At 40.9% G+C, this 19,098-nt stretch overlaps 1 protein-coding gene across 1 annotated transcript; it reads left to right on the top strand.

Annotated features, from left to right (window-relative positions):
- On the top strand, positions 1-18,997 carry igfbp4.L (insulin like growth factor binding protein 4 L homeolog). The gene is made up of 4 exons (XM_018234699.2): positions 1-520; positions 16,317-16,468; positions 17,245-17,373; positions 17,634-18,997. Exons 1-4 carry the CDS (start codon positions 172-174, stop codon positions 17,766-17,768), a joined length of 765 nt encoding a protein of 254 aa, XP_018090188.1. The 5' UTR covers positions 1-171; the 3' UTR covers positions 17,769-18,997.
- The last annotated feature ends 101 nt before the right edge of the window (positions 18,998-19,098 follow it).

Here is a 19,098-nt window from a genome sequence, read left to right as displayed (position 1 = left end):
TCAGCCCAGCGCAGTAAATCCTCAGTCCCCCTGGTTCTTGCTATGGAGAGCAGCAAAGCCAACACTGGTACATTGAGCCTTGAGTGTGTCATTGGGTTTTAACGTTGCCTATAAACCTGCAGACTCTGCACCCACTCATTCATCTCCAGCCCAGCAAGTCACCTAAACATCATGTCTGGATATTGCCACCCTGCCCTTCTGTTACTTGCCTTGGCAACCTTTGGCATAGCAGAAGATGCTGCCATCCAGTGCCCCCCCTGCTCTCAAGAAAAGCTCATCCGCTGCTCGGACCCTGTTGGGTGCCAAGAACTGGTGAAAGAGCCAGGTTGTGGGTGCTGTGCTACCTGTGCTCTCTCAAAAGGAGCTCCCTGTGGGGTGTACTCTGCCCGCTGTGGCTCTGGACTCCGCTGTTACCCCCCCAGGGGGAGCGAAAAGCCACTGCACACCCTCATGCACGGGCAGGGTCTCTGCACTGAGATTGGGGAGATTGATTCCATCCTGGAAAGTTTTCCGACACCAGGTATTAACAAGATACATACAACTCTAACTGGTTACCCCTAAAATATTCAATTACACTGCTCCCATCATTATTCGTATTGTATTTGTAGTGTATTTCTGTTATATATCTCTGTCCGTTACCTCTCTCTTGTTTCACTGTATCACGTGTGTCTGTCTGTAAGAATCGTTGCAGAATTACAGCGTGGTGTTAGTATGAGACAGGGTTAATCCTTAAAAATATCCTTTAAACACTGGCCTACTATACTTAATCCTTTGTAACATACTTTTGTCTGTATTAAAACTAATTAAATAGTTTAATGTATAGTCAGTTCTATACCAACCATGGGAAGCTGCCATATTGCTTGTCTGAACCAAGGAATTTAGCAAAATGTATTTATATGCTACTAGGGGTGCTATTATAAAGAATACACCAAAGAAAGAATATTTTGTGCCTACAGTTAGCTGGAACCTTTAAGTTTACTTTAATTTTCCTCTAAGGGAATATGCTGTGTAGTTTATTGATGTTCAATGCAAGGTAGACCCTGTGTATAAATAGGGTATATTTTTCCTTTTACTGCAAGCATTTCATCAACAGGAAATGTCTACACAATATGTCATTTTAATCACCTACATCCCCCACTGAATGGGACTTTTTTAATTAACACATAATTACGACTGGGTTTGCAATTTAAATGAAGCCTTTGCCTTTCTCCATGCAATCAGTCTCATGCAGTGGTTTGTAGAGAATTGGAATGTATAAGGGGAGAGGTGACTCTGTACATAGGACGATGTTATGGGGTGACTGTATTCAGAACTCTCACCCACGTGCCATGGACATCAGTAGCCCACCCTGCTGATGTTTGTGTGACAATCCATTCTATCAGTAGTCTATTAAATGTAAATGTTTTAGTGCGATACTCATGCCTTTGAAACTGTAGCTTTGCCCAAATGATTGTTTTTGGAACTAAAAGTTCTGCCTTTTACCCCATCAGAGAAGCACAACAATGAGCCTCCTGTTCTTGGTTCTGAAACAGTTGTTTCGTTTGGCAAAAAAAAAAAAAAAATTGTTTGTGGACTGGAAGTGCTATGTCATGTCTGGTGCTGGGCCCTGATCGGAACCTGGGGCCAATAAACAATCACCAGGCACACAAAAAAGGCAACATTTGGTCATTTTTAAAAAATCTTGCCAAATGATTTTACTAATTTCTATTTAAGATGTCAAGTTGAAACAGATGTCCGAGGTTACACGGAGTTCCCAAAGCTGGAAGTCTGTGAGCCTCCATGTCTAGCAGGTCTGCTGGAGGCAACCATATGCTTCTCAATAGATACAATGATGAGGAACATCTCAACAGCTTAAGTAGGCCAGGCCCAGCTGAGCTACCCTCTTTCTATTAGATGGACATGTTGAGCTGGGCCTCCTTTGGCTGAAGATTGGTTGCTGAGATAGCCCTTGAGGAAACCTATACTTCATATGACACCCAGTTGTGCATGGGGTAATGCTGAGCATACATGAACAGAACTGGTCGGATTGTTTGGCTGATTTCAACCATACACAATTGGCTTGGCTTGGGCTCTATCCACTTACTAATAGGTAGTGCTTGGCTAATGGTCATTTCTGCAATCCTGTAGAGCAGTGATCCCCAGCCAGTGGCTCAGGAGCAACATGTTGCCTACAAACCCTTCGAATGTTGCTCCCAGTAGCTTCAAAGCAGGTGCTTATTTTTGAATTCCAGGCTTGGAGGCAAGTTTTGGTTGCATAAAAACCAGTTGTACTGTCAAACAGAGCCTCAAAGTGGTTGACAATCTACATAGGGGCTACCAAATGGCCAATCACAGCCCTCTTTGGTACCCTCTAGGAACATGTTTCATGCTTGTAAACTCTATTTACATTTGAATGTGGCTCATGGGTGAAAAAGGTTGGGGGCCTCTACTGTAGGGGAAAATAATGAGTGGTTTGCCAAGGGGCAACATTAAGGGATTTCTGTGGGCTGCTGTGCTGTAGCCAATCATAGGACATCATTGCCTTGCTGGTCTAGAGCCTGCAAGGTGGATATAGCAACTTACCTTCCAAAGACTGGGAAAGAACTGGGTTTATCAGAAGGTGTATCAGATAAAATGTTCTTATCTCTCACCACTTGAACACATCTGGAGGCAGGGACGTTACTACAGTGGAAGGGGCCCAGGAGCTATAGGGGTCCCATGAGGCCTTCATTAATATACAATTTCAATAAATATTGGCAAAACAGGTCAACCTCTAAACATATTGGGAGCCCAAAGAATAATTTGCGGTGGGGCCCAATAATTTCTAGTTATGACACTGTCTGGAGGGGATCATAGAGAATAGACAAAGCCCTTGCAGATAATGCCATGGCTAGGATCCATTAAAGAACCCCAACACTGCAACCTGACTTTGGCCAATAAAAATGAGACGTGCATGCTATCTTTTCTGATTCAAAGGCAGCTTTACAATGACAGTAAAACATTTATTGACCAATCCACTTGCAGAGCTAAAAAAACCAAACAGGCTTGAAAGGTCTGGAGAAAAATCCCATCTGGGTGAGACAAATGCATTACATGCTCTTGTACAGTATCTGATTCCGTGTGAAAATGCTCAATGGAAAATGTCAAATTTTATGGCCAAGTGTTTTATTATAAGAGCCATGTGTCTACCTAATGGGTGGGATCAAAGTCCGATCTCCTTTCGTGTGGTCTGCCTGCCTAAAAGTGTCAAGATGTGGCCAACAGTCAGCCCATTTCAGCTAGATAATTTATGGGGGAAATTTTACTTTAAGGGGTAACTATTTGTAAATGTTTTTGTGATGTGACATGTCTTCTAACTCTCCAGTGACTCCAGGTGGAGTTGGTTTAAACCTGAACAGCAGTGATTCCATCTGATATCTGGATATCAGGCACATATTGATCAGGAAGGTTGGGAAATGCTATTGCGCCACTCTGTATGGGAATCTCATTGTTGACTCTGGAGCAAAAAATTCATTAAGACATTATTCAAAAATTCACTCATTTGGGGACCTTGTATAACCTTCCTGCCAAGGGATGACAAGTGCACAATAAGATTACTTTTCTGCTGGGGTGAGAGCAGTCAGACAGTTGGAGGAAGGTGGAAGAAACACTAGACAGAATGACAGACAGGGAGAATTAAAACGCAGGCTGGAGAGAGAAGCAGACAGGGGCATAGAAGGAATGGCTAATAAATTCTTTTTTAATGGCGTATCATTTTAATGAGTATCACACAGGAGCCACCATGATTCTGCAGGCTCTCAAATCTATATATACAAAGTAAGGATACATGTGCCCAAATATTTCCCCTTCGTCTTTTTAACCTGTACACGTGAATAGCTGCCCATTGCACTTGGTTATTGGAAAGCATTGTTCCCAGGGAAGGAATTTAAGGTCGTTCTCTTCCCTTCCTGTTTGGCAGATGAGCTGTCTGCTGCTAAAACTATTTGTATTTATATGATTAACCTTTACTCTGTGAGCAACATTAGCCTAAATATCTGTCCCTTACAGATCCAGCCTGAACAGTAATTAGGAGACTGGTGCTGATTGGGGAGATGGCATAACTATGGTGCCAAGTCATTGCTCCCGGTTCCTAAAATGTCTATCCTGGGAAATGGTTTCTTTTACATGTAATGAGCAATGACTTTGCACCCGATTTAATCCACCGCATCTTTTATAAATAGATATTGTTGTGTGTGTAACTCTAGCAAGAAGTGGCGTGTGCCAGGACAACAGTTTCCTCCAGCCTGCTGAAAGACATCAGCACACGGTGGGATCTATTTACCCTAGCAGGAAAGGAGAAGCGCCAGCAAAATACCTTCCCCCAGCGTGCTAGACATCACTCTACAGCCATTATCCCTCTCTATTTCTGGAAACTTCACTTCCACTTCTTTTTCTATATAATTGTGTCAGTCTTCTTGGTAATCCAAGGGACGTAAAGTGATACTGACATCTGATGAGCAAGTCATTCCCAGAGCCAGATATTCAAACTATACAGTCAATTAATGGTTTAACTTGCTGGTGCAAAATAAATAAATGGTGATTATGATAATGCTACTTTTTTATCCAGCAGTAGGCTGTTTTTTTTTTTGGTGGCATTTTATCAATTTTCTCTTAAAGAAAGTTGTCCAACCCAAGGCATCTGACCCTGGGGATAAAATCAGGGCCATTCTTATTATATAGGTACCTGAGGGATGGGCTTCATTGGGTTGGCCTATATGGAAGAAATTGCTTAAATAAAGTCCCCCCAGCCAACCAGATGACTAAATTCTGGGGTGGACCTGAGGGGTATAGGTGCAATCACAATTAGTTCATGCACAGACTGTAGGGAAGAGGTGGGTTGAGGTCCAACAGCAGCATTAAAACCAGCTCCGAGTTCTGCAAAACCATGCAAAACTGCATTTACCTTACCTATGTTATGTATTACTTATATGCTACAGATGCATAGCGTGCCGGGAGCCTCCTCGTGCAAGAAAATGTTAGCCATTTTATATATTTCATGGCCAAAGGGAAAACATTCTTTTTGAAGAACTTGGAATTGTAAAGGACACATTTGCCTTTTCCATGTTCATTTAATACGAGGAGTGGAATGTTTATAGAGAACTCATTGGCTTTATTTCTGTGACGAGATAAAAGGCTCTGACATTCAGGGAATGGAAACAAGAGGTGCTGTGAAATGTTCACTAGAGAATAGACACTGTCTCCCTTAACCTTTAGAGCCCTTTAAAATCAACACGGAAGTTTGTGGATTTTATTGCCACAGCCTTAGCAGTGGATTTAAATGCAGAGGGGTTCAAGAAAAGCAATTCCAAGCTGATGTGGCCCCACCGTGTGAGAGTTGCTCTGGATATTTCCTGCTCTGGCACAAACTTCTGAGCTCTACTGCTGTTATTTATATATTACTTGTACAGTTATGGGATCCATTATCTGGAAACTCGTTATCCAGAGAGCTCCAGGAAGGCTGTCTCCCATAGACTCCATTAATTATTAAATATTATTTCCTTTTTATCTGTTATAATAAAACAGTACTTTGTACTTAATCCCAACTGAGATAGAATTAATTCTTATTGGAGGCAAAACCAGCCTATTGGGTTTATTTAAAGGGATACTGTCATGTGAAAAAAACATTTTTTTCAAAATGAATCAGTTAATAGCGTTGTTCCAGCAGAATTCTGCGCTGAAATCCATTTCTCAAAAGAGCAAACTGATTTTTTTATATTTAATTTTGAAATCTGACATGGGGCTAGACATTTTGTCAATTTCCCAGCTGCCCCTGGTCATGTGACTTGTGTCTGCACTTTAGGAGAGAAATGCTTTCTGGCAGGCTGCTGTTTTTCCTTCTCAATGTAACTGAATGTGTCTCAGTGGGACATGGGTTTTTACTATTGAGTGTTGTTCTTAGATCTACCAGGCAGCTGTTATCTTGTGTTAGGGAGCTGCTATCTGGTTACCTTCCCATTGTTCTGTTGTTTGGCTGCTGGGGGGGAAAAGGGAGGGGGGTGATATCAGTCCAACTTGCAGTACAGCAGTAAAGAGTGACTGAAGTTTATCAGAGCACAAGTAACATGACTTGGGAAATTGACAATATGTCTAGTCCCATGTCAGATAATATAAAAAAAATCTGTTTGCTCTCTTGAGAAATGGATTTTAGTGCAGAATTCTGCTGGAGCAGCACTATTAACTGATTCATTTTGAAAAAAATAGTATCCCTTTAATGTTTCCATGATTTTCTAGTAGACTTAAGGTATGAAGAGCCACATTATGGAAAGGTCAGTTATCCAGAAAACCCCAGGTCCCGAGCATTTTTGATAACAGGTCCCATACATGTACCACACAGGTGAGCATCACCTTTGCATACATAGGGGTTCAACAATGAACATGATCTGATAAAATCAAATACATGAATGTCAAAGTTGGATTCAGTCTCCTGTCCCGAAAGAGAGAAATATGGCAACAGAAGAGATAAGTTCAAGGCGATAGGTTGTATGTGTATTGCACCCAAGGGATATTACTGACACTTTCTTTTAGAATGTGAATACTGGTAATGTCAAAATACTTGTAATTGCTTATGACTTTTTTTGTATTTAATAGGATTTTTTTGAACGAGGCAGCTAGAGTCTTTCAGGGATAACTTCACTGCCATTAAGCATAATAGGAAGAAAGAGGGGCAGATTTTGGGCAACACATTTCCAAGTTTAAAAAACAAATTGGTGTCATCCATGAATGTGACCCCACATACTGTAAGAAGGGTTTGAAATGGCATTAATGGAGGTCCCTGACTAATGCAGGGTGGCCTATGGTTCCAGAAGAAAGGGAACAAATAAAGATAATTATTTTGCGGACTACATGAACAATGTGCTGTTGGATTTTGTTCCAAGACAGGACATACTGTAATGAGATGAATGTGCTATAAAGCCTGTGCCTTGCTCACACCACAGCAGGAAGGAAGCGATAGAAAAGGCACATGTGAGAATGTGTAAAACTGTCAAGTGCATAATTGCACAGAAAGGGCTGAGAGTGACAGGAGGAAGCATCGAGATGGTGCGGGTGAGATTAGATTCTTTATCAGCTGTGTTGTCTCATTTATTCTTCCTTAAAGTGGAGAATGTGCAAGATAAACTGCAAAATATCTATTCCATTATTTAAAGGACTGAATATTTGTATGAAAAATAAGAGGGGCGAGGATATACTTTTGTCCAGTGCTGAAGAGCAATTAGTTTCATTGTGTGATATTATTGAATGCCATATGCCCTTATGGATGATTATATATATATGGACAAATAAAATATATACGTTAGGAGAGATACATTCACCCAAATAAAATGTATCCTGGACTTGGGTGTCATTGGGACATTTCTTTTTGTGAGACCTGCCTGTAACCCCGCGCTCAGCTTTAAATTAAACTTTAACCAGACGCACAAACAGTGACAGTGTCAATGCCCAGCAATACTGAGAACTTTAGCTGTAATCTTGCGGCCATCCACGTCCCCCCATCTTCAGCCACTCCCCTAGTTGCAATTTTAGGCCAAATGCCCAACGGATATTTAGGCGTCTCCCTTGTTATTAGTTTATTTCTTTCTGAGTATATCATTCTTCCCACTCACTCTTTGTCTCACCTTCATCAATACAAAAAGGCAGAAGATCACTTCTCCTCTTATCCCTTCCTTATTTGTCCTTTATTTGTGTCTGCTATTTCCTTTTCTTCTGCATGTCCTTCAATAATCTTGAATGGACCAAACAGGCTACATTAAGCATCTGGTTAAACACTTTTGTGGATTCCTCTCCCTAAAGTGATTCTACTGGAAACAAATTTGTTTTATGAAAGGGTTGGGTGCTGTTTCAGGAAGTGAGAAAAGAGACAATTCTACAATGTTAATCCAAGAAGTAGTCTGTTATTGGCCATAATGGAGTCCAGAAGGTTTTTTAGATTGTGAGGCCAATTGGAGGCAGCTACAATTTTGCACTTACAACTAGAACAAATGGATATTAGGAAGGATTAATTAGAGCAAAAAGGTTAAACACTATGGAGTGTAGATATTTTTTAACCTTAGCTACTATGTAAGTGTCATGCCAATGAATGGACAGGTCAGGTGCTGTGTACCAGATGCTTCAGTATCCTCTGCTAAGCTATGATGCTTATTGGTTGAGAGTTATTGACCTAGCAAAAAAAGAAGGCTGAGCCAATAGGAGTTTGGCCTAAAGTTTGGAGTATTGCTTCTGAGTTGGTTGCACTTGAGATTCAGCAAGAGAAACATCTTGCAAAAAAGAAAGGCAGTTCCTAAAAGAACATTTAAAGGTTAGAACAGTGATCCCCCAACCATTGGCTCACAAGTAACATGTTGCTCATCAAGCCCCCTGGCTGTTGTTCTCAGTGGCCTCAAAGCAGGTACTTATTTTTGAATTCCTGGCTTGGAGGCAAGTTGCATAAAAAACAAGGTTTACTGCCAAAAATAGTCTCCTTTGGGCTGCCAGTACACATGGGGCTACCAGATAGCAATTATAACCCTTATTTAGAACCCCCCTCAGGAACTTTTTGATGCTTCTGTTTCTCCTCAACTCTTTTTACATTTGAATGTGGCTCACGTGTAAAAAAGGTTGGGGACTCTTGAGTTAAAGTGAATGTGTTGGATACTGATACTGCCAAACAAAGAGCTTTATGTAAACAAGACATTTCTGGTTGAGCCATTAAACCATGAGTTAATAACCCACGAGAAGCACAATCAAAACATTAACAACCCATCATGTGACAATGAATATAACATTACTACTACTAGATATTGATGATGATGGATACCAATAGAGAGGAAGCACCTAAAGCAAAGAGAATCAAAGCTACTCATCCATTGCCTATAAATATTGAATACTGAGAAGAAGAATGCAGTGCAACCTACACAGACAACTAATATTATAGCTCAGAGTGTTTAACATACACTTAAGCAAAGAGGTTCATCTGACCTTGTTTTGTTGACTCTCCAGATAGGACACGACTCTGTATTGTTTGTGCCAGGGAGCAAAAATCAGGCCTCTGTGGGGACAGCAGACAATCGGAATAGATAAACCACATGGGAATAATTTCCTTACTCATGGCTTTTGCTTATGATTAGCTGTATTACAGACTCTGCAGATTTCCCCATTTTTATTTCCGTCTGTACAATTTAAATGACTGGGCGGGAAAGCTTTATATTTTTATGGTTTCCAGATATTATTTTATCCCATGACAGAGGGAGCCAGAGTAAAGTATGTCTGGGAGCAGTGCTGCGGGAGAGATATATTCTAGGAGATGACAAGTGGTATTATGTAGGTTTAGTTTTATTGAGAGCACGTAGGAGAAGGTGGAGGGATCACGGTGGGTGATCTGCTGGAACTAGACAATAATTATACAGTGAAGGTGGGAGATTGGAAATTAGTTTGTGGGAACTGGAGGCAAAGAGGAAATCCAAACTCATCAACATGTAAAGAATTAGAATGGCTAGACTTTGTTTCAGTGTAGAAAAGCCACATCTATATCTAATTAAAGAGACATCATCACTGGAGAATTTTTCCTGTTGTTTTTGAAGATACATTCCTTGATTTGTACTTAAGCTGGTTTTATGATATCAGGACCAAAGCATAGGGGGCTATTTGCATATAGCCTACACATTCCCCTGGTGCAAGGTAAAAACCTATTCTTGTAGTTTTTCATATGCAGATTTTATATAACTGATGGTAACTGTAATACTGCTTTCATCTGGCAGCAGTGCACAGGTGTGAGATTTCCATAATCCCAAATGATACCCTTGGAAATGTAGAATCTATATAACCTGGCACTCTATAGAGCAAGGGTCCTTCACTTGCATGTAAAGAATAGAGAACAATAACTATTTATTGACTTAACTTGAAATCATTGCTAGTATTAGTGTAATAAAGGTCTATTTTGGCTTTTTCTCCTGGCCTTGATCTTTAATGAGCTTGGATATATCTCTGCAGAGCCCTCCAGAACACCACCCCTTTCCTATAAATATTATAGAATATTAGTTTTCCTTCCTGTTTTAAAAACTGTAAAGGCTTGGTCATCTGCTCGTGGGACTCAGAAAGTCTATTCCTCCAGCTCTGCATCCCAGAGAGGGTAAGGGAATGTTATGATAGGCAATTGCAGGGCACATCTCAGTGTTTTACAGAGCTTTTATGGGACAGTGACTTGTAATGGAGCTATAGGAAGTCTACATATGTTAGAGAAGTAGGATAGTTTGTGCAATAGTTGTGATGGATATATAGAGCAAAAGGGGAGTAGCAGGGGTGGGTAAGTAATAGGAAGAATTAGAGGGAACAAAAAAGTATGACTATTTGAAGAGTTATTTAGATTTAGGAAGGATAAAATGAGTTATAATGGGTGTTTCATGGAATTAAAGGATTTTTACCAAGAAATAGTCTGAATGACATAACAGCAGGAGAAAATTGAAGGAAATTGAATGGCATGGTAGACATTACAGGTTGTGGGTTATATGCAGTAATATGAAACGGTACAGGGTGAGGTTATAATAAGCATAAGGAACAGTAAAATGCATAATAGGGAGGGAGAGGACCAATAAGAAATTAAATGATGCAGAAAGAAAGGATCCAATATGCAGAAATAGGAAGCATTACTGATTTGTCAAATTCAATTCCATCTGGTAAATTGCTGATGAGAAGAAATTCTGTATAAATCTCCCTGACACCCTATAACAGTTCTATAAAAGCAGACATGGTTAGCTACATGAGAGAGGAGGAGGAGGAGGAGGAAGGATATGGTCTTTGGCTCACTCGGCAGCTGGAGATCGAGGAGCAGTGAGAGTTGGAGCCGGTCCACACATTCCTCGAGTTTAAAGCAATAAAGCTTCAGCAGGGAGTAATATGCAAGGATTTCCTGGATATCAGAAGGAAACGCTTAAGGCCCGGCATACATCACCTTGCAAAGAAGGAGAGGGGGTCGAATGGGAAGGAAGAGTGGGGACGGAAAGGTAAAGGAGAGTGGGGAGAGCAGAAAGTGTGGTCAGAAAACTTTATTAAAAAGTAGGGGAGGTGGGGGAAGAAAAGGTCTATATGAGATGGAATAGAAGGGATAAAATATGAGAAGAAATAGATTTTGAAGGCACTATAGAAAAACGTTTAGCACAAGACCATGTATTGACTAAATATGACTGGAAATAAAGGGCGGGGGCGACAAGAGAAAGGGGAAGATGATGTAGAAAAAGATCAGATCATTGGGAATGTTAGTGTTCTGGTCCCTTGTTACTGCTAGTTATACCACTGGAGATGTATGCAAAGGATAAGAAAGCTGGAGAAACAAAGAACTCGAGAAGGCCAGAGAAAAGCTGCAATTAGAGTAGAAAGTGAGAAGGCCAGGGATTGGTAATATAAGGCTGAAGAATTAATAGGGGGAGATATTTTCATAGAAACTGGGAGCCTGAAAGAAGAGAGACCGACAGGGGGGGGAGGTCGGAGAGAGAGGCGATTCGAAGACGTAAGCTGTGGGATAAAGATCTTGCCAAAAATATGCAAGAATGCTGTACTGTTTTGCAGTGCATGTTGGCATAAAAGGAGTTAAGTCTATTTAAGTCCAAATTCCAAGTCCAAAAGTCACTTTGTTACAGACATATTAGCAATAAAAGGCAAAGAACAATGGGGTCACTCAGACTGAAAAAATAGCAGATCTGCGTCTCATTGAATTTCATTGTCTGATGACAAAGACACAAAGATTTCATTGCTGCCTTAGTTATCCAATGGATGGCAGCACTAGGAGCCCTTCCTGGCTTGATTGTATCCACAGACCTCCAGCCCCCAACAGGTTAAAAATGTGTACATCTTCTGTTGTTGCCCTTTAAGGATGGGCATCACTTGTCAACCTGGCTGAGCTCCAACCTCGCTCTCAGAGATTACCATCTTGCATGAAAGTCACGCCAGTTCTGTTCAGCTCAAGAAATTCTTGGACCAGACATCACCTTCTGGAGAACCCGTCAGACTTTCCATAAGGTCATGAGGAAGCTGGAGATGAGGAACAACAGAAAGTAGAATTGTTTGGAGACAGCGCAGCTGAAGGAAGAAATAGGAGCCAGAGGTGACCTTGTTAACACCTTAGACCCAATGCTGGAGTTTTCTTTGGAACTTTGAGGATATAACACCAGCACTAGCTCCAAAACCAGCAGCATAATATCTATACAACATATAGACCATGTGCAATTGGATCACCTTGTAGGGGACAATATACTATGCCATCACATAACTTGTGTAACAGGGATCAAATTTTACATATTCTTATTAGGACCTTGGAAGGGTAGAAACACACCGTGTGTCCTGCAGGTTTTCCATAGGTTTTCCAGTGTTACCTTGTAGACTAAACATCATAAAGGCAGGTCCCTAGTTTTTATCAGCTGGAATGAATTGCTAAACCCATTTCCTTGGCCTTGCACTCCCTGTATCAACGGTCCAGGATGTGGATCTGGGTCTCTTTTACATGAGTAACACTAATAATATCTGTCCATATCCCCTTATGCTTAAAGTCAGACAGGAACCAACATTTCCATCCCTATCATCCCCTCATAATAGGCCCTGGCACTTCAAGTACACAGAGGCCCAACCAGTCCCTTACCAGCCCTCTCCACAGTGTATGTCTATGGCATCTCAGAACAGCCCCTTTTGCATTTGCCAGAACTCATGGATTGCCAGTCCGGGGCCGCCCCACCCCAACACAAGATTAAAGGATTTTAGGTTAGTAGACATATATTTATGGTTTTGTAGCAGCTGAACTAAAGGTAAAACACTAGGGTGCCAGTGCCAGCCCATGAGGTGCAAATCTTATGTCTTAGCTACCTTCTATATGTCCAACTGCTCTGCATTGAACTGACTCCATAGTCCAGAGCTCCCCTCTGTCACTGCATAGTTGTCAACAATCCAAAAAATGTTACTAGGAATTTGTTTTCCCAAAATATCTAATGGTATACTTGTCATAGAGAAGTGCAAGGAAATTTAGTATACATCTGTCATGTCGTTCTTATTAAAAAATGACATGTACAAAGCCGGTACAAAGATGAACTGAGCTGGCACTCTTATCACATAGCAGTGTTTTATTGGTTGAAATCTTCTATATAGAAGGGGCATTATCATAAGCATGGATATACTCATGGCACTAAAATGCAAGTTCCAGTTAGGAAATACAAGGCACTGTATAGTTCTTGTGTTCCATTAATAGGAATTACATTTAAGCCCATTTCAGCTCTTCTGTTTATAAATGTTTGGTGAACATCTAAATGATGGAAATAGATCTTCTTCTTGGCAGCCTGTGGCTTATAAACAGCAGACATGCCTGGTTCTAGGAATCAGGGCCAAACATATGCCAGCAGAGATAATTTGACCCATTGGTGTGCTCTACCTTTGAAAATTAAGTCTATAACCATGCCAATGAGCTTTAATTTCATGCTCCAAACACAGCCTTCTATAATATACACAGTATGTTTGAGATATACACTGTATATACTGTATACCATTTATTGAGTTTCCCTTCAAAATGCAGGGTTAAACTACAAAAGCCAAGAGGATTTAATCACTGCAAACCTTCTAACCAGATGTGGCCAACTTTCACAAAATCGGATAAAATAACAATAAAGGCACCGCGCAGTCTCTTCATTCGTCTTAAAACTGGAACCCTCGGGCGCACTGCACAAATGAAGACGCAATGGAAACAATACGAGCTTTTTTGATTAACTTGGTTTTGTTTATATTTCATGATACAAGGTTTTCCAATGCAAGTGTTCCAAGCAAACAGGATCACACATGGGAATGGGATGGAGTTCTCAAACAGGCTGGCAGCCAGTCACAAAGATCTCATGGGCTAAATGATAACAAATGCTACATTTTGAGTGGCACAGGGAGTAACAGAGAATCAATTGCATATCCTTCTGCACAAGCCAAGTAACCAAAAGCAAACATAAAAAATGAGAAATTTCATGGTTTCATTATTATTTTCTGTGAACCTTTATGCACAAAAAGGTTTCTCCAATGAAAAGGCTTCTGTTAGAAGCCTCTCCAAACATTTCACTCAGGCATGGGACAGTTGTCCTTATAATGTTTGGTCTTCTGGACACCATCAGAAAATGGATTGGGATAATGAGCCATGATTGCCAAACAAATTCCGTCTTTTTGGGTGGAGAAAAATCATCACCAATATATTAAAAACAACTTGCCTAATTTTTGTGTAACAAGACCTCACAAAGAGTGCATTCCTCTAAATCTCTAAAGAAGGGAACCTTAACATTCCTAGCCTTGTTTTACAGATACAAAGCCGTGCCAAGGAAATCGTTCTATGGTAGACTTTGCTATGTGCTTTTGGCTATTATAAAGGCTTCTTTGGCCCTCTAAGAGTGCATTTAGCACATTGTAGCACCCTCCTCTTTCAGTATACGCCCATGCTGTGTCTCCTATTCATTTGTTTTGTGAGAATTTGGTTTTGGTTTTGGCCACAATGGAAGTGGATCACCCTACAATATTTTACACAAGCTGTTTGTGGTTTGTATTCTCTTTCTTTTCATTTTCTTCAAAAGCTCTCTCTTTTTTTATGTGAGAAATTACACAGAAATGTTGGCATAAAATGCTCTCTGTCTTTTGCTGTGGCCATGAGTATACTATCCCCTGGCTCTAGTAGATGTCTTATATTTTTTATGGGTTGCTTACTATTGGAATTGCCAGACACAGCTCATTCTTGTAGGCATTCAGTGTTTTTAGAACGTGCCAAATTGAGCTGAGATTACTGCATGAGGCCTGCAGTGTCTTAGTGTCTGCCTACATAATGAGTTCCATTGCTACATGTTCTTCACCAGTTTATTGCTTAGTCAGCGCCCACCTTGGGGCAGTCTACAAAATGCAATGTAAAGTATTCAGCCAGTCATATAATCCTAGATGTTGGCACAACATGACTGCTTTGTAGTTTTATTAAAACAATGACCTGTTCTTTCCAATGATTTAAAGTAAGATTCTCCAAGCTATTTGCTTTGTATAACTGTGCCCCAGTAACAAACCATAGAGTAAGAAAGAGCCACCACACTGTATGCAAGAATGGAAACACCATGGCAGTTTCTTGGTGGACCAATATGTGTGCCAAGTCTAAAAGGCACAGGGCATGCATGAACAAGGACAATCATGCTACGGGAAATCACTTGCATTTCAGCACCCATAAACCACAACTAGTTCTTTTTTAAACTTTGGGTTTTTGCCAGTCCTCCTCTGGGAGTGCATGTGAATTATCTTCCGCTCTAATGAAAAACAAAAAGTAAGATAGAAAAGGGTGCTCATATGCAAATAATGAATATGTGACTTTCCTTATTCATGTTCACCCTGGTGTTTATTCTGCTTGGCACACACAATGGCCCACCAGGAAGCAGCTGGAATGAAACTGGTGCTGGCAGTCTTGCATGGATATAATCACACATAGGGGTGGTGCCTTGATCCTTTGACTTCCACAAACACTTAAAGGCAGTCAACTCAAGTTTAAGCAGGGTCTCCATCTACACCTTTCAAACAAATCCAACAGTCCAGTTCACTTCATTGTGCAAAATTGTTTAGGTAGGGTAAGGTAATCTAAGTACTCTGTTAACTGACTCATGAATATTAGTTCTTCTCCTCAACCTAAACTACCCACTTCTGATATAATTTCCTTTACTTCTCCACTCTCCAGTCCTAATCTCTCCCTCGCCCCATAGATCTGATTGAGTATTCACACCTTTAGATCAAGCTTTTACATCAGACTATCCTCACTCTTTACAGCTTGCTTGTAGGTCTGGTAGGGCTTACGTGGAGTCTTTTCTCCTTGCACGTTGCAGTAGCAGCTGTTTTACCTTCATGGAGCCTAGAGGTATTTTAAGTGGCAGTTTCCTCTTCCTCCCTAGCGAAATATGAGTCCAAGAGCTTTTTCTTTGTATTTCTTAGATAAAACATTGCATACTCACTTCTGGGTACAGTTTGTTCTATGGAGACCAAGTACAGAAAGTTATACAACAGCAGACTTTCCAGAACAGATTGGTCTGGGACATTAGTCAGGTTAGTATAACATCTGAATTCCAGTGAAGAGTGTTGACTGAATTAAGTAAACCATTAGCAGTACAGCACAGAGAAGACATGACTGTGACACTTTCTGCTCCTGCACCATACATGTGCCCCTTGCATATGTGCATTGAGTTTGCTTCTTCTACCCATATTCTACCAAGTTTCATCATGCTATGTAATAGGTGCTACTTTCATTCCTGACTATTGTAGAACCATTTTGACTCACCTATAAATTGCCTTTCGTTCCACAGGTGGTGAACACCCCAATATAAGCATCCACCCATGCAGTGCACAGGACAGGATTTGCCTCCAGAAACATCAAGCCAAGAACCGGTACCAAATGCAGAGTGGAAAGCACTTTACCAAGAACACCAACAATGCACCCGTGACAGAAATCCACTTGGTGAGACCCTCTGTCCAAATCTCTCAAATTGGAACTAATGGCCCATCAATGCTTTCACCTTTCTGTATAACGGATCCCATATCTGTAGAAGCATTAAATTGCACATGTGCTATTTCTGGCAGCCTGGGAAAGTTTTTCTTTTCCACTCTTCACCTGAGCCAGACAACGTACAAAGTCTAATGTTTAAGCAAATAATTGTGTGTTTTATAGTCATTATTGTATGTTTGCCCATATGTGGGAGGCACTAAATATAGAGCTCTAATAAGGTCACTTTGCTGTCCGGTGGGATTGAAAAACACATCATTCCTGCCAAGTAATTGCATGTCAACAGTCAGAGCCTCAGGTTGCAGCTCTCATATAAACTGTTACCTATGCCATCTTACCTTATACCTGGACACAGTGCTATGGTTGCAACCTCCCAACCGCTGAAGCCACATTCCCTAGTATATCGACCCTATATATACTCCATTGGGTCTGTGTAGAGCTACAGTCTCATATCAGGCACTGGCCCAGCGGCAAAGTGTCCTGGGAACTGTTGGTGCTTCTCAGGGATGAATGATTAGCACACTGTTGATCTCTCATTACTTGGCAGGTAGGATATGTCTTTGTCATTAGGTCATGGTGTTCCTATGTAGAACACATTTCTTATCTGGAACAAGGATGTTCCACCCACAGTTTTCCAGTTCTTGTTGAACTCTACTGAAAACTGCCAGATGCTGCAGGCTTTTTCTTCTTGATGCAAATGTAACACTTCACCTTGACCTGGTTTTCTGTAGGGTTTGTGCCAGAAGGATCTACACAGAGCTGTGGAGAAACTCTCCGCGTATCAGACCAGAACCCAGGAGGATTTCCTGAGTATTCCTATACCAAATTGTGACCGCAATGGGAATTTTAACCCTAAGCAGGTAAATATGCAAGGGAGGGATGGTTGTTAGAACTTGGTGCATTATTTAGAAGTTCACCTATACAAGCACCGGTGCTTACCTCTCATGGCATGGACATTGAAGGGGCATCATAGTTGCAAAGAGTCCAATTGTCCTCTTTACACATTCACTTTCTGCTCTTTCCATTTTCCAATGTAACTTGATATCTGGTTGTTGGGGGTCACTGACCCCAGCAGCTACGAATTATTGTTAGTCTTTATGACTTATGATTTTCCTTACAGTGTCACCCGGCTCTCGATGGACAGCGTGGGAAGTGCTGGTGTGTGGATCGGAAAACAGGGATGAAGCTCCACATTCCATATGACCCTGTCCTTGATGCAGACTGTCAGTTGGCATCTGAACGGGGAAAGGAATGAAAGGGTCATTCATGCAGCTTATATGCCGCTCAATGAATCCTAATAAAGGAATCCAACTCTAACAGGACTTGTGGAACTAACCTTGACAACCATATCAAAACCAGCACCACAAATGTAACCTCATCTCTGCCATACGGACCTGCATGTACTATGGGGCTTTGTATCCATTGTGCTGCTGGCCATATGACAGTGAATGGGTTATTATACCACTTGAAGGGTTAAGGGGGTGGGTGGGATTATATTATGTTTTTTATTTAATTGCTATTGGGTTTTAAGGCATCTAAGAATGGGCTGGCCTTTAGTGGGTGGCTGATGCTTAGCACATTAAGCTTAAGGGCCAGATTCAATTCAGTGAGAAAAAGTTTTATCACATGAAAAGTCATGAACAAGATTCAATTTGAGATGCAATTCAATTCAGAAAAACTTATCTCATGGTTTATCACGTGAAAACTCTATTGAAGTCTATGGGAAAAAACTGGAACTGAATTTGGAGAAAAGTTTTTTTCTCCTTGGATTGAATCTTGTCCATGACTTTTCACGTGATAAACCAGGAGATACCTTTTTCTCACTGAATCGAATCTGGCCCTGTGACTGAAACCAGAGTGTGATCATTTTTTGTGAGTGTGTTGGGTGCTAAAATGATAGAATACACGTGGGGTGTGTTAAACGGAGGGAGAGAGGATTTATGGGAAGTGAATACAGGGGGCATTTAGAACAATTCGATTACTTGTAGGGCGGGGGAGGTTATAAGGTGTGGAACAGTATGCAGATATATAAGGTAAGCTAGTAGGAATAATGGGGAGCAATAAGGAGCATTATTAGGGTGCTTTCATAGGGATCACAAAGCTAAAATGTCACTTTTTTTGCTACAAACTATGCAAATGTGTTTATTTTACCAAGGCCTTCGATTTTTGCCGAATTCTAGTCTTTTCCTCTGTGGCTGCCATTAACAACAGACTGGTATGCAGTTTATTTGCCGGGGACCAATAAATAAAGTTAAAAAAAAGAGGGGGACAGAGGCACCCCTTCCTGTGGATCAAGATGCTTCCATCATTTAAACCTAAGCAGAGTCTTAAACCTTCAAGAACCAGTTGGACCCTGCGACGCATCGACACGTCTAGAGTTTGCGACAGGCCTAAGGCAACGTAGCGTCAGAGTGTTTCAATGTACATATCTACTATGTTTGAAATGAAATGTGAACAATAAAGACACTGTTACATTATTTCTTACCATTCGTTATGTAGTCATCCCTTGTCAGAGACAGTAATTTGCTCAGTTAAGTGCTGTGCCTATATAAATACATACATGTGCCTGTTAATATGAAACAGAG

The sequence above is a fragment of the Xenopus laevis genome, chromosome 9_10L (genome assembly GCF_017654675.1).
Source record: "Xenopus laevis strain J_2021 chromosome 9_10L, Xenopus_laevis_v10.1, whole genome shotgun sequence".
Taxonomy (NCBI): Eukaryota; Metazoa; Chordata; class Amphibia; order Anura; family Pipidae; genus Xenopus; species Xenopus laevis.
The sequence above is the reverse complement of the archived record's forward strand: the minus strand, read 5'-3'. Positions and strand labels throughout refer to the sequence as shown.